At 45.5% G+C, this 21,187-nt stretch overlaps 1 protein-coding gene across 5 annotated transcripts; it reads left to right on the forward strand.

The window, feature by feature from the left end:
- Nucleotides 1-4,397: 4,397 nt before the first annotated feature.
- Nucleotides 4,398-13,874, forward strand: nr2f1a (nuclear receptor subfamily 2, group F, member 1a). 5 transcript variants are annotated; one of them, XM_029829182.1, is made up of 4 exons: nt 4,398-5,679; nt 7,042-7,569; nt 11,276-11,463; nt 12,209-13,874. In XM_029829182.1, the coding sequence occupies exons 1-4, from the start codon at nt 5,247-5,249 to the stop codon at nt 12,275-12,277; spliced, it is 1,218 nt and encodes a 405-aa protein (XP_029685042.1). In that variant the 5' UTR covers nt 4,398-5,246; the 3' UTR covers nt 12,278-13,874. The 5 variants fall into 5 exon arrangements, with proteins under 5 accessions (XP_029685042.1, XP_003975281.1, XP_011614367.1 ...); XM_029829183.1 differs by having other exon boundaries at nt 5,334-5,499; nt 5,594-5,679; nt 11,276-13,874; XM_029829184.1 differs by having other exon boundaries at nt 5,334-5,499; nt 5,594-5,679; nt 7,045-7,569; nt 11,276-13,874.
- Nucleotides 13,875-21,187: the final 7,313 nt, after the last annotated feature.

Here is a 21,187-nt window from a genome sequence, read left to right on the forward strand (position 1 = left end):
CTTCCCAAATAATAAATCGATGGCCTGGGTTGTGAACTGCTGCTCATTAAATGCTTTGGTCCTAAATGCCTCTATGCTCGCCGATATTTCCAGCATATCTGACGAATGGCCTTTCTATTAGGCGAGATTAGATGATGTCTATTGAAAGTTGCTGATCCATGTAGAAAAAAAGCCAGCGGATAAAAAGCGATTTCAAGTGACCTTCTCGTCCTTTTCACACCAATCTGAGCCCCCAGAATAATTTTGGTAGCAGATTTGGACAAAGCAGAAGCTGGACCCCCAAGAGAGAGAGAGAGAGAGAGAGAGAGAGAGCTTTATTTGATCAGGCAATATCTTTCTTGCTAAAACGTTAATTACAAGCATAACAATTTAGGTGTTTGGTGAGAACTGCATCATTTTCTCGTGATATTTTTAAAGGTTAAATAGGTGCCAGAGAAAAGTTACACCAACTTTTCAACGACACCAATTTAACCAGCCTCGTGGTACCAAGAAAGTCTTTAATTATAGACGATTCTGTTGAATATAAAAGGGCTCCTTCCTTTTTCTTTATCACTAAAACAATACTTAATTTCTCTAAATCTCAGTGTCGCCGTCTGTTTATGAAACAAACTGCAATGGCAGCTATAATCTAAAATGATTCCATTTCGCACCAAAGCAGCTGCAAAGCTGACAACAGCCCAGCAACATGGTGCTGAATCCTAAATGACGCCTTTGTGAATGAAATGTGCGTTCAGAGACAAACTTGACCACAGAGAACAGGTGTGAATCTATTGTTTGAAGCTGCGTCTCATTGTTCACCGTGGATCCGTGCAGACGTGGGGTGAAGGTGTTCTGTCGCTATTTGCGCATTTTCTGCAAAAGGTATTTGAATTCTGCGGGCAGACGTCTCGGGGTCAGGGGTCAGGATTAGTTGCGTGACCTTCCAGCCATGAACACAACACATGAGGGGAGAGTCAGTCAGCCTCAGTCCAGGCGTGTTTTTTTCCTCCCTTCTCTGTTCGGTTCTAACCCGGATGTAATCGCATATAATCAATAATAAATAGACTCTCGACTGTTTGTGCACGTCTGCGCGTGTTTGCGTCGTTTTAAATGTTCTAAACACGTCCATGGATCGTTCCGCTGGGATCACACTCACCACCTCATTGTTTCCAGGACTGTCTGAGCTGCTTGGTGGGTTCAGCACGAATATAACAAAATGTTTTTAACGTGAAGGAAATTATTCATGTTTTTAAAGGCTCAAGATTTATTTTAACAAAACAATATTAAAAGGTCGTCTAAAACTCGACGATTGTCGCTCGTCCCTTTTGAATAAATAAATAAAAAACGTAAATGAAACGGCTTATTAATTATTTATCACAGTTTAAGCACTGAACTGCTATAAAATGGCTTCATTTAATACCTGAAATACATGATAACGCTCAGCGTGTCTGCGCTCTAATTCTTTACGTTTGAAATAATTCGGGCGATTATAAAGGCTCAGGCGTGCAGCTGCTCAAATAGGAAAACGCAGGTTTGGAGAAAGAATGTGGAATTAATGAGTTGCTTCGCGCAAAAATGATCAATTAGCGTGAACTTTCTGCATCCGCCGGCGGATTAACTTAAACGTTATTATGCAAGGTTATTTTCGCCAAGCTGTGACTGACGCGCAGCTTCCCTGGAACCAGTTAACCTGGCCTACATTGCTCCATAATTTATTTGATATCAGTTTTCATCGCAGTCCCTTTACATCAATAATGTTGCTTTGATAAATCACACTCTGTCGCCTTACATTTCCTCGCCGCGTCCATTTCTAAAACCCAGCCTGCAGTGGGCTTTTTACCGCTCCGTCCGACGGTGTTTGCGCCAGCGCAGAAGCCAAACGGACACTTGGAGTAAAAGAGTAAAAGATGGACATCGGTTGCTTGATCAGGTCTTTAATCCGGTGACACTATCGCGGAGACAAACAGTCTGCTATCGATCTTTTCATTGTGTGTCCCAACTACAAATAGCTTTGAAGGTGAGGCGCGCAAGACGTATTAGGAGGGGAAAAACCCTCCCGTGTCCGGCAGTACTACAACAAGCAGTTTTTTTTTTTTATTAACACCAACACGATCTCATTTCCAGATCAGCACGGGCGGCTGGAAGCAGCCGCGTGCTGTGGAAATTCGGCGGTGATGGGCAGAAAAGACGCGCGTCTTCACTTATTCAAAGTTTGGAGTGTGACGGTGCAGCGGGTCTGCACCAGGGCTCGAACTTAGCGGTCATGTGTCGCGACGCGCAAGAACTAAGCCGTGCATGTGGAGCCGTGCAGCGCACAGCCGAGGCGTAAAGAGTGTACTCGCCTTAATCGATCGCTGGTTGTTATCCAGGTGTAAAGCTGCTCTTCTGCCGTTCGCTGCCGCCCTTGTTGTGTCTTCTTCCAGCGTCCTGCTGACCACTTTCTCCTTTTTCTCGTCGTCTCCGAGCTTTCTAGAGCCCCAACCCTGCTCCCATTCGCTGTCCTTCTCGCTCCAGCGGAGCCCCCTTTTGCGATCTGCGGGGTTAAATCTTAATGATACACTTGTAGGGGGAAAAGAATCTTTGTCCGATTTAATCTTATTGGTTTCACCTTTTTGAAAGAGCTGCAGAAATGGCCGGGGAGTTTCGTGGAGTGTCCGAGACAGGGACGGGAGAGAGAGCTCTCTTGTTGAATACTTAAAAACAACCCATCCCTCCTATGTGTTTCCAAAGGGGGCACTTGCATATTTACGCTCTATTATATCTGCTTATATCCCCGCGTACATAAAGATGTAGATAGAAAACGACGCAATTTGGTTGAATAAAACATTTGTTTGGCGTATTTCTATTATGTGCCATCACTGAGTGCGTTCTAAAAATTCAAAATTCAAAATCAGTTACTGCAGTTCGTTTAACTCCTTTTTGGACTACTTTGTATTTTTATGGCGGTCCAAGGTAGTTGGGATTTTTCCTTTCAAAGTTTCCCCAGTGTACAGTTTTACTATCATGAGATAATCTGTGAAGATAAAAAAAAAAAGACTCGTTTAAACTGCAGGCGTTTGAATCGAGATTATTTTCCTACTTAAAATTGGCATTCGCCTTTTGAAAAGTTGGTTTTAGATGACTCGTGCATGCATCGACAGGAGGTTGTAATTGTACAACGTACGCTAGATGGCAGCGCGATCCAGACATTTCTGAGCTGCAAGGACGGTTCGCCTGCAGAAACCCTCATACAAAAAGCCGGAATCCCCATGCAAATTCCCCGCAACTTCACACGATTCTGAATTAGTGCCATTATTAAGACATAATGTGACACCAGCTCGGTGATTGCGGAGACCATAGGAGCTAAGCAATTATTCAATATTGCTTATCACCCCTGCGTTTCATTGTACAGATTTTCATAAGCTGGGACCAAATACGGTTCGGATAGCACGCTGCCTCGCGTAGAACATTCTTTCCATTGACATTTTGCTCCTTTTATGCCTCCGTATGAGTAAAATGTAAGTTTATGTCCGCGAGACTTGGCGTTTATAAACGAGGCTGTACCGCAATGCGCATATCGGGAAGACAAAAACGTGTGTAACACAAATCCGCTTAGAACCAATAATGACATCCGTCATTTTCTGGACCGAGATGCCAGTCCGAGACAAACCATTTTGAAAGTTTAGGGAATTTCTGAGTCAGAGTGCGGCGCACAGACTAGGGTTTATTTGTCGTGCGTAAAAACCTTTGTCCTTCCTCGCCTTTACCCCGCTTTTTCTGCAATTCTATTCAAGGTTTCTTCCTCTTTTTGGTGACAATAGAGGGCCCATACTAATCAGGTTTCAAAGTAAATAGCAGCGCGGGGCGAGCTCAATGTAAATTGTGCCTGTCAGAGCCCCCAGCCCATCCAGCCGCGGATGGCAACACTGTAAAAAATAACCACCGAGGTGTTCGAGCGTCTGGAAATCCCTCATTTGCCAAAATAGAATCTTAATTTTACATCGGAACAAGAGTGTTTCAATCTTATTTTGATTGCCGACTCGTCGCTTTATGCAACGGGTATTGATTCCCTGAGGTATTTCTTCACACACTCTGGCACATTTGGAACCGACCGCCATCAGAAATCCGACAAATCAGCCCAGTGGAGGTCGGAAATGAGCGGATCACTCTAAAGCGCAGCTGATTGTTTTCTGCGACGTTCTAAGAGAGGAAAAAATAACATTTGGGGATTTCAACACGAGCCCGAAATGACTTATCGGTGTGGACATTTTTTGCAGTGAATAAACGGAGGGGGACTCTAACCAATAGAGAGCGAGAGAGGGCTTGGCTATAACCTTAGCCTCCCATTTTCTCTCTCTCCCTCGCTCCCCCTCTCCTCCTCTCCTCCTCCTCTATGCAGGGCTCTGGCCAGTCAGTCGCCTTTGATTATCAGTCTCCAGCAGCCCCTCTCTTGGCTCCTTGACATGAGCACCATATAAGGCGCAGCGATCTCCATAGAAACGTGTCAGTTTCAATAGTAGTGTCAAAGTTCACTATATACAGACATTCGCGCAGATCCCCCGTTTCGGAAACATTGCTCTGCTGGTCCTCTCGTTTAAGCGCATTCATTTTTTGGGTCTCTCCTTCTTCTTGCATATTCTATTAGTTGTTGCTGTTGGTCTTCTTTTTTGTCTTTTTTCCTCTGCGTATCTCCAGTCCTGCCGCCGGAGAGAGGTGAAACTATACATGGGCACTTGGTTCGGCGACGCGGCTCTCCTTCGCTGCTGGGCGAGAAGATGAGGTTTATTTAACAACATAGATGTAAAAATCCGGCGCTTCAGTTTTTTTCCCTCTCGTCTCCTATACGGTGAAGACAGGAGTCTAACGGAGCCAAAGGAAGAAAAGAGGAAGGAATTTATCTCCGCAGCACTTTGGATCGCGTGTCTTTCCAGCAAAAGGTTTTTTTTTTTACCCGATCCTGCGCCCATGTGAATCGCTTTGCTTTGTGGCTATTTTATATTTTGCTACGCCTGGACTCTGCTTTTCCTCCAACGAGATCAGGGATTCCTGAATGGCTGACTGCAATTTACCTTGGAACTGGCCTCCCGATACTTGCATATCCTGATCGGGTGCCTATTCAATCGCCTTCCTCTATTTTGAATGTATTGATCGCGTTGCAACCATATGAGATTGCGTGCTCTGATTTGACTTTGCACTGCCCCGTCTTTTGAGATCTCCTTTTTTCCCTCATCTCCGCTTCATAAACACCGGCGATCATTTCGCTCTATAGCACTTTCCGGGGCCGAGATATGGCAATGGTAGTTAGCGTCTGGCGAGATCCGCAGGAAGACGTGGCCGGAGGACCTCCGAGCGGCCCCAACCCAGCAGCGCAGCCGGCGAGGGAGCAGCACCAGGCGGCGTCGGCGGCGCCGCACACTCCGCAGACCCCCAGCCAGCCGGGACCCCCGTCCACACCGGGAACCGCCGGGGACAAGGGGAGTCAGAATTCCGGACAGAGTCAGCAACATATTGAATGTGTGGTTTGCGGAGACAAATCGAGCGGTAAACACTATGGCCAGTTCACCTGCGAGGGATGCAAAAGTTTCTTCAAGAGGAGTGTACGGAGGAACTTAACGTACTCATGTCGTGCCAATAGGAACTGTCCCATTGACCAGCACCACCGAAATCAGTGCCAATACTGCCGGCTGAAGAAGTGTTTAAAAGTGGGAATGCGGCGGGAAGGTGAATATTTAATTTAAATCCCACTCATTACTCCTCATCCTTGTAGCGCTGCCATGTTGCGTTCAGGTCCGGCTGCACGGCCGGGCTCGCTGCGGTCTCCATCCGTGTTTTTAGGGACGTTTGCATGTCTTTCTGCTTGTGTGCGAGAGGGCTGAAAGGCCAGTGCAGCCGAAGCGACTGACGAGGTCGCTCGAACAAAGCGCCTCGACGACTTGACCCCTTTACATATTTTTTTAATTCCTTACTCGACTTCAAAATTGTGCTATTGACAAACCTTCGACCAAATCAGAGGCGTTTTTACGCATAGGTCATAGAGAGCAGAACAGAGGGTGCGTGGATGTGCGTTCTTCTGTGTGTGTGTGTGTGTGTGTGTGTGTGTGTGTGTGTGTGTGTGTGTGTGTGTGTGTGTGTGTGTGTGTGTGTGTGTGTGTAAGGCTAATAGTCCCCCTCTAAAAGTATTTGCGGTCTGCTTATTTAGAATTATGCTGTGCCGTTTTCTGAGATGTGTGTGTGTGAATGTAAAGAAGAACACACTCTAGCCCGTCTCTCTCGCGCTCCTTGTGCTGACTAGACAGCTCAGACACCGAACAACACCGCTGAACTTGTTCATGGCTCATTGTTTTGCTTGGTGCACTACAGGCCGTGTAACTTTCCTCTCCGTGTCGAGTGTGATTTTTCTCCCCCCCGAATTACGCAAACATCCCTCCTGTCAGATCCACTATCTGTAGTGCCCACCGCAAGCCCACGTCTACTACGCACCGTGTCATATGAATATTTTATATAGGATAGCAAACCAAAGCTGAATTTATTTTATTCCCAGCTTAATGATTGATGTGGGTAAAATCTTCAAAGATCGCTGCAATTAACCGCAATTATCAATGATGTCTGTAATTTTTTGGGGGTCGAAATTACAAAATTATTAATTAATTAAAGCCCACGCTCAGTCGACGGTAACTGTTAGAAATGTATTTCCCCATATTACGTGCCAAAGGCACTGAAATGCTCGGATTAGTAGATTTTGGGAAATTGTTTTTCGTTCCAAAAAGGAAAATGTGTGCTTTAATCTCTTTGTTGCGTTATTTATTTCCTACGCAGCCATTGTAGAGCTACACTGCAAACGTAAAGCGTGTCAGTGTTGGGGGGCTGTTCACATCTGTTCTGACGTTTGTAGTGTGAGATTTGATTTGATTTATTTTTTTACAATATGGTCCAACAATAGTCAGAATCGTTGCAGGAGCCTGTTGATTGCATCTGTTTCCTTCAGCAATAACACACAGAAAGTTGCTTGACGGCTGCACCACTCGTGAACAATGTTTATCATTCCTGGATGCACATTTCCTCTTTTTCTCTTCTTTTTGTCAGCGGTTCAGCGAGGACGAATGCCTCCAACCCAGCCCAACCCAGGCCAGTACGCGCTGACCAACGGAGACCCCCTGAACGGCCACTGCTATCTGTCCGGATACATCTCTTTATTGCTGCGGGCCGAGCCCTATCCGACGTCCCGGTACGGGAGCCAGTGCATGCAGCCCAACAATATCATGGGCATCGAGAACATCTGCGAACTGGCGGCTCGGTTGCTCTTCAGCGCCGTGGAGTGGTCGAGAAACATCCCTTTCTTTCCCGACCTGCAGATCACCGACCAGGTGTCCCTTCTCAGGCTGACTTGGAGCGAGTTGTTTGTGCTTAACGCAGCCCAGTGCTCCATGCCTCTGCATGTGGCCCCTCTGCTCGCCGCGGCGGGCCTCCACGCCTCTCCCATGTCCGCGGACAGAGTCGTGGCTTTCATGGATCACATCCGGATCTTCCAAGAGCAAGTGGAGAAGCTCAAGACCCTGCACGTAGACTCGGCAGAGTACAGCTGCCTCAAGGCCATCGTGCTGTTCACATCAGGTGAGTGTCCGAGTCACATACACACGTCTTTAAAAAATAATAATTAGAGCGAAGCACACGCGACGTGAATATGCCTGTCAAGTATAGGCTGGTCACAAATCTACGTTTACGAGCCGATAGAGAGGCTATTTTGTCAACAGCTTGCTCCATAACTGCTTACACGCATCCCCATGTCAGTTGTAGCTGCTGCATTAGATGTGTAAACAAATCCAGACTGAGCGGTTTTTTTTTCATCCTTACACAAAGTTCAACCCTCAAGCCGGAAGAAGGATAAGAGTCACCCATTTGTAAATAGTTTATAATTCTAGACTTTCAACTTTTTTGCCTATTTTGAAGCCGTGGCTGGTTCATAAACTTCGTAACAGGTGTCAAATAATTGAGCGTAAAGATGAAATAGTCCATCACTCACTGGTGCGCGACAGCTGATGCGTTTATGAGCGTTGGTGCATGCCTCTATCCATGTTCTGCCTTCACAAACACATGTCTGGGGGGGGCAGGAAATAATCCTTAACAGACTGAGATCAAAAAAGGCTGATGGAAGTTGACTCGTGTGTCAAGGCATCGCTTCTGGAAGACTCGGGGCAGCCGTGCTGTTGCACATTAATCTTAACTGACCTGCTCATTTTCTTATAGTTTCTCTTGTCACACACGCTTGGAAGAGTCGTCAGTAGCAATTTTCAAAAGTAACCTACATTGATGATAACTTAATTTATGGCTGACTGGGACAGAGTCCCGGAGATCCTCATTTACCCACCGCGCGTAATTTAGATGCTATTTTGGAGTTGGGAGGGAACGTTGAGTGCCATCGGGCCTGAAATGTCAGGAGGTCAGGGGCCGAATACAATAAACACCCCAACTCAGTCAGGGCCCCCCAAAACTTGTCCCTAACTTAGCGACAAGCTTTTTTTAAAAAGTAAACATTCATCATTGCTCCATTTTTAATATAATTAGAAATATATTAGGTAGCACATGTAAGATTGTCGGTGTGTATTTTATACAATATCCTATTCTAATGGGTTGCGCAGTTATATATATTTTATATAAACATGGAAAGAATTATATTTAAACAGAAATAATTATATTTTATTTTCATTGGAAATCAGGATATTTTTCCAATTTACGAGTTTTCTCGTAAATTCTGAATTAGATTTTTATTAAATTCAATGTTTCATCAATGACGTAAATAAACAATCCACGTCTTTTATTAATTCGCATTATCTTATATTGTGTTATATAAGGATTTTTTGGTAATAATTGACTTTTGAATAAACTCTCGTAGTTTGTGAAACATTATTCAGTGTGTATGTGTAACGTCATAACCAGTAAATAATCTAAAATATCCAAATGTAAAGTTTGATGACTTTCCAGACTAGTAAATGATAAATTAAAGACCGTGTTCCGAACTATAAAACACACTTTAACCTTTATTGTTTATTTAATGGCGAGCACGGTAACGCCACATCCATTCAAAGTGGCTTCGGTGTTTTTTTTAATAAACGGTGCTTGACAATTGGTTAGTTTGATCCACAAAAAATTGTACTAACGCTGAAGTATAAATGTAGGTTTGGGCACAAATAATTTAAAAAAAAACACATGTTTTGCCTCAGTGATCATTTAACATGATGTGGTAGCCCTCGTCCGTTTACCTTGTGCACACGTTTGACCACATTTTCCAACAACACCAAGTCCCAATTATTCACTCAGAGAAACTTGGGATGTGCATTAATATCCTGTGTGTTTCCTTGCAGATGATTTGACTGGTTGGTAGTCTACAACTGCTGTTGGCTTTAACAAGTTATGTGGCTTCGTGCCAAGACCCGCGTGGATTGTTTGCTTCCTTTAATAACGCGAGACTTGTCAGTATTTGATGCATAAATAATGGCGGCCCGGGCTAAACTGCTCTTCGAGATCGTTGTCTTCCACCAACTCGTCATCCACACGTGCGCACTGCGGCGTGCGTTTCCGTGCTAACCCACCACGGAGGTTGCTGTTTGTGAATCTGGAAGCTATCCGCTGCTCTGGCTCGGTCTATTGAGGTCTTGTGGGGTGCAGGCTTGCAGGCAGGCCCGGTGCTGAACTCCGTGCGTCTGCGACCAGCTCTCTCTTTGACGCACGGATTCGGCTCCAGTCTGTTCAGAGTCTGGGAACGCCCTGCAAATGCTGCATTGCAACATTTAACTCGAGTATTTATATGTTTGAGTAAAAGAACATCCAGGGGTAATTCATTTCAACCTCATTGATCGTGGTAGATTTCAAAAGCGACACTCAGCGTTAATCCTGAGTGATTTGCATATAAGGGGCTCCGACCGGCCGGACTAAGGTCACAGTAAATCACCCCGAGATCTCCGCGCTGCCCCCGAGTTCATGAGGTTATTGTGTCCAACCATAGTGAGTTATGGCACACAGAAATGACTAAAGGCTTTAAACGCTCTGTCCGTTGTTGATTACGTCAACGTTTCAAAAATAGAGCTTCTGTTCTTGTTTGGATTCCGCAAAAGCAGAACAATCATTTAGAATCGCCCCATGTGGGACCGTGTACGCCGCCGGTGCTCGCGTTTACAGCTGTTAATAATACGCACGTTTGATATGTATATAGAACAAATCTATTTTTTCTTCCAACAGACCCAGACAGCTCTGTAGCCCCACATCCATTGTGCATAAAGACGTGGCTGCGCCAGGCTGTAGCCAGCCTCAAACCCGTCTGGCACAGGCTAATTTTCTGACGTTTTGTGGCACTTGCGCATATTGACTTCACCTCCTCTGATAAATTTGATTGCTTCCAGGAGCATGTCCTATAGGCTCCATAAAGAACGGGGGGGAAAACAGGCCAAGACTGGTCTATGGAGAGAAGAGAGGCGAAATGACTTAACAGCTTACTGAGGAGTAATTAGGTCACATTACATCCAGTGTAATTTCAGATTCATCAGTGCCGTTTATGTTTCTATATACTCGGCTCCCCAGAGTCCAGGCAGCGAAGAGCAGCGACCTTATGGGTCTTCACTCTACCTCACAGCCTTTACACCACTGCCCCCATCAGTCCTGCCGCCACACACTGACACTCCGTCTCTGCTTTCATGACATTTACCGCCGTATTCTTGTTGATCGTGCTAAAACAGAGATATCCTCCTCTGAACTGTGCGTCCCCTACTCCAGTTCCCCCTGTTTATTCTGTATGACAGTGCCACTCGCTCACTGTGATGTAGCATGTTTGGTCAGTGTGTTTGTTCATTCCCCTTTGTCAATAGCACGTAAAGACGGATGCTGAATGATAACCACTGTGCTCTAGCAGGACACAAATTGGGGATGGCAGGCTGTGAACATGCCTAAAGTGAGCCCACCTGAATCTGACTGGGTGTCATTTATAAACATTTTTTCCCCCCAATTCCTCATTAATTTTTCATTTTGCGCATAGAACATTCAGCGAATTTGTCAGCCAGCAGCATCGCCGTTGTTGGGATTTCACTCTAGCAAATGTGCACCGTTTTTGTTTTTCACCATCTATTCCACCAATATATATATTTTAATAATTCATATTTCGCGTTGACGTTTCATATGTAGCTTGAAAATGTTGAAGGTTGAGTGCAGAATATACACGTTAGTCAGTGACTTTTTCGCAACTTTGAGCATTCAGGCACCGGAATAACCCCAGTTTTTCTCTTTGTCTTTCTCCTTCGTGTCTGTGCGTGCCTGCGCGCGTGTCTCCCAGACGCTTGTGGCCTGTCGGATGCTGCTCACATCGAGAGCCTACAGGAGAAATCCCAGTGCGCCCTGGAGGAATACGTGAGGAGCCAGTACCCGAACCAGCCCAGCCGCTTTGGGAAGCTCCTGCTGCGGCTGCCCTCTCTGCGCACCGTCTCCTCGTCGGTAATCGAGCAGCTGTTCTTCGTCCGCTTGGTAGGTAAAACTCCTATTGAAACCCTCATCAGGGATATGCTTTTATCCGGGAGCAGCTTCAACTGGCCTTACATGTCCATCCAATGATCCTTATATGAAAGTGGAAAAAAAGAGAGGGAAAAAGGACCAAAATTCAGCACCCCTCACCCCATCCTCCTCCAAGAAGACTATATATAGGACCTTTTCTCAGAAGCTCTGAAGGCATGACTTTTTTCTGTCTTCTGGGACTGGTATGGAATACATAATGTACAGAAAAATATCGGAACTGGACTTTACACCTGTATAAATCCACCATCGTCTTCAAGAACAATACTCGTCATTTTGTAAAATACTAGTCTTTATTTTCCTTTTTTTGTAAAAAAAAAAAAATACAAATAAAATGAAAAACATCATATGCGCAGTAAGAAAAAAAAAGAATCAAGACTTAGCGGGAAAATAATGTTTCCAAGCAATTATAAGAATTGTCCTGTGTCTATGTACCTCTCTGTTTTGTATTTTTTCTGGTTCCAAACCAGGGTTTCTGTGATTCTATACTAATAATTTTTTGATATAACTTTTTGCTTCTTATAATGAGTGCGATATATGTTGTCGAAGCTATGTTCTCCAAGAATTAAAATTGAAGTGAGAATTTAAAAACAAGACAAATAAAGAAATTTAGACAAATAAGAAACAGTCTAATCGCTATGACAATAACCACTGATGGTTGAACTTTTTTCCCCTAATTGATACGATGGACCTGCAACAGCAGCAAACTGACCTCCGGGACATTTTTACTGAGAGGACGTCTGGGGCGCCTTCCCCCCCCGGACCATGAGCGCGCGTGGAGTCGATCATCAGTCAAAGAGGAGAGACATGAAAATCAAAAGCACTTTTAATATATCATTTCAAATGCGTTTTGTTTGTTTCGTCTTGAAAAAAATTTTCATTGTTTCTGGAATTCTATTGGTTGTTGCCTTCAATTTGCTTACTCCATGATGCAGCTTTTTGCAGAAGGGTCGGTTGATGAAGTTGTGTGATGGTGACTGTACTATTAAAAAAAATAAGAAATAGGCAACGATGTCTCAAGCATTTTCCTCAAAGCAAGTGTCAAGATGACCGCCATTGTTGTAAGATATCTGGGGAAAAGCTGTTGTTTTTGTGCGCTCCCGCTTTCTAGACGAAAAGGCAAGTGCAGCCTATTCGGAGCCACTATTCTGTATTATTACTCTACAGACCTGTAATTGTAAATGCACTGTTTACCGCTGTGACATGCTACCAGTGAAAACGAGGTTTAAGTGTGGTAATTACACTATGGGCGCATAATAACATAACTGGCAACACAAAGGAGGAGAAGCTATATGCGAGGAGCCGCAGCACTAAGCTCTGTGGCAGCCTGTGAGCGCATTAATGTTTAATATTTTTCCCAGACACTGAGGGAAGCCTGCGCGGCGCACAGAGCCACCTCCGTGCTACCTCCTGTGGCTTAATCAAGGTGATTCTTCACAAACCACCCTCATCCGCATCACCTGGGCTTGAAAACTCCAGCGTGCCTTGCTATTGATATGGGCGTCGTTGGGCAACGAGGGTTAGGTCCCGCTGCAAAGCTGCTGTGATGTGCGTGATCAATCTGGAAAATGTATTTTACAGCGTGTAAGCCAGTCGATAGGAACACCGAGTGTGATGCATTGTGTGGGAATAGAGAGGATAGACAGAGGGGCTGAGGTAGGGAGACTATGCAGCCAGTGTGTGTCTCTGTGCGTGTGTGTGTGTGTGTGCGCGCGCGGAAGAGACCGAGACGTGGCATGGTTGGCATGTTCCATCCTGAGCGTAATGAGCGCGCCGATAAACATCGGACATTCTGTCCATGCGTTCGTTGGTCCGCGTCTTCGCTGTACGTGTTGTCGCGGTTCTGTCCACGCAGGAAACCCGGTTATGGACCCGGTTCTCTACTCAGTGCCGCACCTCCAGCGATAAAATATGATAAAGCAGGAGTCGCGGCGTAGGGAAGAATATTAGTCCCCCTTGGGGCAATTCTGATATTTGTCTGTTAGTTTCTCCTTCCTCCTCTTCATCACCACCATGTTGCTGGTGTTGCCATGTTGTCCACATCCTCAGTGAGACGTGGACAGGAGCTGAACCACGCGCCGCTCGGGGTTATTTCTGAGGTTGACATCGCCATATTTGTTATCAGCCTTGCGGGAGTGGGGGAGGGGCGTCTCCTTCGGGTTATTTTTATTGCCTGTTTACGTCCAGTGGAGATTAAGGCTGGATGCTGTCGGGTGTCCTCAGATGCTCTCTCACAGGGATACACGTTACACCCACGTGATTAATGTCTGTTCATGCATATTGGACCTATTAGCCCCCATGGTCGACCTGTCTGTAGCACTTGTTGTTGCCCTACTGTACAAAAACATAAACGTCATCATTCCTCATCTCGTCTCATTATTTTGTCGGTGTGACTCTCGTCTGGTGGCTCCTGCTCCTCATGCGTTACCCTGGAGACGGAGAGTTTTGAATTTGACGCAGAATATCGCGATGGTGCGTCACCAGGACGCAGGGACAGGACGCAGGACTAACCTAACGCAGAAGACACAAGATTCCTGTTTTGTATTAAAGATAAAGTGTCAAGTAACGTTTATGGGACTAAATGTGTGTTTCCAAGAAAATTCATGTGGCTCCACCAGCAGTCTAGGTTATTTCGGGGTGCGTGGCTCTCATCTAAACTGGTTGGTTGGTTAACACCACGCAGCTTTTAGTTGGTTGTGTTCTAAATCCCAGGAGAGCAACTATCTTCGATCATCTTGCATCTGGATATCCAATTGTTACTACGGGCTATAAAAAGCGATACTTGACGAAATGGTGGCATGTGTTCCTGATTAACGTTTGTGTTTAAGCAAAAACACTGGAGAACTCGAGGAAAAGTGCTATTTTCCATTCAGGTTGCGTCCCGTTTTCGGCTCAGCCTTTCATAGAAGTCCAAATGATTTCACACAGCGTATTATGTGGCACTTCAAATATCGGCTGATTTAAACGATGGCTTAATTTTATTTGCTTTTCAACTCTTTATCATTAAACGTCTTATCGTCCCTGATGACAACGTTTTTACTACTTAACAATTCAATTCAATTCAATAAAAGAGACAAGTGCACCAGAGAGAGAAGTTAACCACTGTCAGACTGGACAGGAGCTGCGGGGAGATGGATATGTGGCACACTGTGGGCCCCATTTGTGTCCCTGTAATTTCGGAAACTCTGGTTACCAAAGTGTTACTACAAAATGAGTTAAATAACCATTTACCTTTGTCTGGTTTCATTCATCAAACCACAAGTGGAGGAGTCCTAACACGGGGGGCTATTTGTTTGCTTTACACAAGCAGCTGGGTGCGATTTCACGTTTGAGATATCTGTCTGAAAGCGAAACATTTATTATCCCAGGTTGTCAGCGGACCTATTTCTCCAAAACCCTCAATGCAAGTCGGCGGTTTCACACAGCACTGGAAATGTCCTCTTGGCGTTACACGTCACTTCATTTCACTTAAAGATGCATGCTTCTCTCGCGCGCATTTGACAAATACTGTTGTTTGAGACTATAACAATTTCCAAATAGCGGCTGCGCATATGAATTCGGGGCCCTCTCAAGTATGACACGGCTTATTTCTCATATTTTCTTAAGCGCAAAAATGATTACAACACGGGAACAAGTGTTCTGCGCTGTCTAACCACGCACACCTCGTTCGCCGGAGCGCGCACACGCGCGAAGGAACGGCACAGTGTGGACAAATGTCCAGAAATTAGGCTTCACGTATCCCCGTGAGAAGCAGGCGCTGTAACATAGCAGAGAGCCTCGTTTCGCCCTTACAATAGCCGCGCACAGCCAACAGGGAGCGGCATTTTTGGGGTGATTATTAGCGCTGCTATGAGATCTGTCCGCAGACCTCACAGGCAACCTTTAAGCCATGGATCACATCCAGCCCTACAGGGTATAAAGTATCCCTGGTTGTGAAAGTAACATACGGGGACGCCTCCCGGGGACGCCTCCTCGCGCCTGCGTGTGTGTGTGTGTAGTGTGTGCGTGTTTGTGCGCGCGCGCGCTGCTGTCAAATCATTGTGTGGCCAATGGTAGGATTTTCCTTTTCCATTCGCGTGTTTCGAGGGCTGCGGGCGCGTTCCCTGCGTGCCCGTGCGTAAAAACGCACTAACCATGTGAGTACGCGTGTGTGCGCGCGTTACTGGCCGAAAAAAGGAAAGAGAGAGAGAGAGAGAGAGAGGTGGCTGTGAGAAAGCCCGGATCGCTGTGTAAGCGGATCCCTTTGTGTTGATTTAGGAAGACGTTTGCTGTATATAACGTTCAAGGCTGATAATATCATTGCCTGGTCAGATAAATAAAGCACTGGCCGAACCATCGGGTCAGCTATCGATCCGCTTTTTTTCCTCCCACAGAAGGAGACCGAGGGAAAGAGGAGGGGGAGGAAGGTGGGGGTAGAGAAAGAGAGGGAGGAGGGAAAAAAGCCGAGAGAGACCTCACTCATTAGCATTCCACAGCCATGGACTAAACGCTGACAACTAACAGAGATATCCAGCTCTACACCACTGCATGCGCGCTCCCCCCTTTGTCTTCCTCCCCTGGCCTTTCATTTCCAGCGGACAGATCTCTCCTCGCAGCCACAGTGGTGTTTTGAGATATATATTTTTTTCCCCTTCTCTGCAATCTTTTTTTTTTTTTTTTGCGCGCGCGCGCGAATGGACCATGTGCAGAGAGAAAAGCGACCAGTAAAGCGGAGGGAAAAGAAGGGGGAGTGATGTTGTAAAAGCTGTGCAGAAGTGACAGCGCTAAGCACACTGGCTTTACGTGCACACACACGATTGTTTGTGACTTGGCTATTTGGTCATGGCGGCCTGGTTAAATTGCAAGCTTCACGACCATCGCCCCGATATTTAAAACTCTGTATTTGATCACAAGCGCCAATAATCTGCTTCCTCTACATCAATTCAATTCGCTGACACTTTCGCCATCACAAAATAAACGCAAATTTGCACAGAAAAAAAACGACATTTTATGTCACATAAGCGCCCCACAAAAAATGACCAGAACGTGTGTTTTATTTCATAGAAAACATCTACGTGACGTCAGCGGCACGGCTTTATTTGGACAGGTTCTTGTTTCTGATGAGTGGGCTATATCTTAAAACGCTCCAGCCTGGCCCAACAATGACAGCTGTTCTTCTGATAGTAACTTCTTTCCAAGTTTTCTCCCCTCCCACCCCGGGGCCCCCCGGTCTCTGTCTTGCTTTGTTGTTTTAAAATATGCATGTCTCTCCGGAATGCCAGTCACGGGCCCAAACTTTGTGTGTCCCAACCTCCCACATGATGAAATGATCCTTTTAAAGCGGGTTCAATATGTCTCAATCTTCACTCCTCTTCCCACTCCAAAAGCCTCTGTGCTCCGGACACCGCCCAGAAATATATTAATTAAAGCGCACAGAGTCCTTTTTGTAACACTGGCTGGAAGAAGTCGCTGGAACAAGTCAAAGCTCTGACAACGATGGATGGATGAAGATTTGCGAGGAGACGAAAAGTAAGGCTCGTTTGTGTGTGTGTGTGTGTGTGTGTGTGTGTGTGTGTGTGTGTGTGTGTGTGTTCTCGCGTATTCCTCGTTTGAGTGAGAGGGAGAGAGAGAGAGAGAGAGTGGAGAGAGGATGACATATATGTGAAAAGTGAGAGGATGGACGTGTGTCTATGCGCGTGCGCGCTTGTCAGCAATAAGAAATTAATCAGCACATGTCATTAAACTCCACAGTGAAAGTGTTTACATGCTGAAAGTTTTTAATTGCATGTGTGTGTGAGAGATAGAGAGAGTATGTGTGCGTGCGTGCGCGTTCATGTATAAAACTCCTGCTTGATAAATCACACAACCAACCGGGAGGGGGGGGGAGAGACCCGGATGGTTGGAAAGGAAATGCTTGGATTTAAAGGGGAAAGCGTGAGTCGGATGTAGCTGCAGCTCTGGTTCAGCCTGTCACCTCCGCGAGCACGCGCGTGTTTCTGCGATGCTGCTCGAAAAGAAACCTTAATTATTAATCCCACCGCGCGCTTAATCATTAGCAGCTCAACAAGAGGAACTTTTGAGGGGAAACAGGTTAGAACCTGTTGCTCGTGGTCGAAACAGAAGAGTCTGTGATAACATCCCAGGAGTCTCGCGGCGTTTCATCCCATAATAATCCACCCTCTCCAAAAATGTAAACACGCCAGAATCACTGAGAGATCCTCGCGAACAAACCCGCTTTAATTACTGTGTCCATTTATTAAACTCGCATAGGTTTTAATAGACGTCCCAACAGTGTGATTATGTCAACATATGGGAGGCCGCGCGGGCTTCCATACCTGATAGCGCGCGGGCTCTCAGCAATATTTACGGCTTCTCCTTCTAATACTCTCCAGATGGTGCGTGACTGTGCCACCGCACTTTTTACTCAGCAGCATTTTGTGGCAATTACCTCAATTCTGAGACAGAATTTATTGCTGACACATTTTGAAAAAAAAAAAAAGAAAGAAAAAGAAAAGAACAGAAAATGTATTAAATATGACGTAAATAAATAAAAGAGTAACATTTACAGAAAGCAAAAGTCGCCCATAAACGACTTTATTTTCACGCAATTAGTTTATCCTGTTAGTAAACTTTAAAAAAAAAAAAACTAAAAAAAACAACATTGTTTAAAAATGAGCTCATAAAAGTTGAGAGCTGAGACCGTTTCATGGTTTGGTGGATTAATGTGTTCTGAAGACTAAACACACAGGCCGCATTCATGCCTGACCAATCTTTGTTGTAGCTGTTTTACTTTTTTTCCCTTTTTCAGGCAGTCGCTCAGGCAGAATAATGCGTGTAAAGATATAATCCACTGAGCGCAGAGCCTCTGTAGTCCGCTGCAATATTATCCTCTGACAATAGATTGGCAAGTTTTTCAGCAGGTATCCTGAACACACGCCAATGTCTTTATCCCGAGGATTTAGGCAGAACTCGCTATTCCCTGTGTTATTCCTTTATCAGTATCGGTGGCTCACTCTGTCTTTATTTATTCATTTCAATATTTATTTCTTCATTACTATATGGAAAAGCCATAATCATATATGACTACAATCTATCTATCTATCTATCTATCTATCTATCTATCTATCTATCTATCTATCTATCTATCTATCTATCTATCTATCTATCTATCATGTGTGCAGTCACTTGTCTTATTGGTGTGTTTCTTGTGATGGTGCGTTCAGGGGTGTTTTTCATCAGCCTTCCTTCTCTGTCTCATCCACCTCACGGCATGAATACGCGTCTTTCCCCGCTTCTTGCTCAGCACCATCCATCACATTTGTAGATTTGTGTAATAGTGCTTGTGGGAGTTGCCAGCACAACGAGAAGTATGAAAAAGTCCGTGAAAACTTCGCGGGTCCTAACCAGGGGCCGCGTCGCCCCTCTGAATCCTAAATAATGCCTCGATCGCGTGAACGCGCTGTACTGTCTCGAGGCTTTGGCTATGTGGAGGCTTAGAAGTGGTCTTTTGCCGTGCACTGCGGGTTAATAACCTCTTCACGCACCATATCCAGCGTGTTTTGATCCCAGTAATATGTTGGATAGAGCGTTCCTCTGGCTTGCCCACGGCTTGGACCGCTCTACAGAGGACCCGTCGCCCTGCGGTTGCAAACTCTTTGTGGCCCCACATACCGCCGCTGTGATTATAGAAGTGCCTCCTCTCTCTTGTTAAAGAAGCAAAGCTCTAATCTAGCCTCCGTGTCGCCCCCAAAGACAGCGTGCTATAGTGAAAATGTGCGTGCGTGTGCGCGCGAAGGGGGAGGAGGGCGAGTGGGGGTCGGTCGGAGCAGGAGACGAAGGGAAGGGTGGGAGAGAACGGGAAAAGGAGGGGGGTATACAGCGGAGTGGCCCTTTCCTTCTTTTGAGTGACACGACCCCTCTTCTCTCTTCAAAGGCCAAGCAGACATAAACGCATCTCATTTGAATGGCGAGGGGTTTTTTCCTGGTATTTCTCAGCCAATATGTCTGGAATAGGAATGTGTAGTTTTTTTCCCCCGTTGTATTGAATTCGGGGATGGTTCTGGTGGCGAGGTATTCAATATTCCCATCTCTGTCACGAGGCATTCTGCTGCCAGGGTGGTATTTTGTCCATGCCTACACCGCCGCTGCCCCTCCGTCCCCCGGGTTCATTTGCATCCGCTGATGATATCAGTAAAGAACCGCTGCAGCTCTATGAAGGCAGGAGGGGGGGGGGGGTTCAATTTGGATAAATCTGGACCTCGGTGTGGCCCTAAAGGTCAGGCGCCCATTCATGTCAAGGTGGGAGAGTGCGTGCACGCGTGTGTGTGAAGAAGGGAGGAGGGATAGCATGGACTCACCAGAGAGGTTCATATGAAAGCAGCCGTGTGTCTGAGGCAGAGAAGCACGAAGCGCCTCATACTTCAAATACACCTTCATCACATCTGTATTCACACGGCCTGTGGGCGAGCTGGACACTGACCTGCAGCACCTGCAGCACCTGCAGAGCCTGCGGAGCCTGCGGAGCCTGCAGAGCCTGCAGAGCCTGCGGAGCCTGCAGAGCCTGCGGAGCCTGCAGCAGAAATTAGCAAATTATTACTAAAAGGACAAAAGAGGAATTGCAAAAAGGACTCGAGATGCTATTTGATTTCTGGAAATACATCTCGGATCCGCTCAAATGCAGAGGTCAGTGTCACTGACAGAACGATCTATTATTGAGAACATTTCATGAAACGATGCAAAGTTCGGATGAAAATAACGAGGGTGGGGGTGGGGGTGGGGGGGCACTGGAAAGATTCCTTAAATGGTCTGTGTATCAGAGAGTAAATCCAGGTTCGACCTATTTGTGATGAAAGAGAAAAATGGCAAAAACATACAAAAAGAGGAAGAAAGTGTGAAGAATCAATTATAATATCAAATACTGAGCATTGTTAACTGGTAAAAATGATTAAAAAAATTGCAGGGGAATAAAATAAATCGACGTTTTTACTGTAGATCATATCTTTGTGATTTTTTTTGGGGGGAAAAATGGAATAAGAGTAACATTTTCACCACAGTTGTTTCCTGCAGCAGAACGCAAATTTAGTTCTACATGAATTAATTAATAAATCAATGAATGTACTCTCCTGCAGTGCGCGCGCACACACACACACACACACACACACACACACACACACACGCACACACACACACACACACACACACTTCATCATCATGTATATATAATAAAATTAGGTGGGGTGCAAATGAGTCACAATTCCATTATAATTATTTCTAAAACTATATTAGTGGCCTAGTTATAAGCGGGCTAATGTGCAAAAACTTTATTTCCTGGGTAAACGCTGGGGGGTGGGGTGGGGTGGGGGGGGGGGGGGGGATTACTGGACGTCTTAACTGCGCGAAAATTCACACAATTTGGCGGTTGTCGAGGGGCAAAAGAGGAAATAACAAAGAGAGATTTTTCCCACTTGTCACCACCTTTCATGCGTCAACCAGCCGATCATTCCCACGTTGTCTTTCGGATTATTGGACTGAGTAAAGTTCTGTTCAGAACGTGTAACTGCGGACTGTACACCATGAAAAATAGGCCATATGGATCCGGCGATTTGATCTGGTTGGGATACTAACTGGATTACAGAGAATTAAAAAGCTTTGCAGTTTGCTGTGTCCATTTTTTTGTTGTTGTGGAAATAAAAGACCAGTT

This window comes from Takifugu rubripes, chromosome 21, assembly GCF_901000725.2.
Source record: "Takifugu rubripes chromosome 21, fTakRub1.2, whole genome shotgun sequence".
Taxonomy (NCBI): Eukaryota; Metazoa; Chordata; class Actinopteri; order Tetraodontiformes; family Tetraodontidae; genus Takifugu; species Takifugu rubripes.

Bases quoted from the DNA above. Each gene is read 5' to 3' on its own strand.
- nr2f1a (XM_003975232.3), top strand. From the start codon at position 5,247: ATGGCAATGGTAGTTAGCGTCTGGCGAGATCCGCAGGAAGACGTGGCC. The intron at 5,680-7,041 runs GTGAATATTTAA...TCTTTTTGTCAG, and splicing joins AGTGGGAATGCGGCGGGAAG to CGGTTCAGCGAGGACGAATG. The intron at 7,570-11,275 runs GTGAGTGTCCGA...CGTGTCTCCCAG, and splicing joins CATCGTGCTGTTCACATCAG to ACGCTTGTGGCCTGTCGGAT.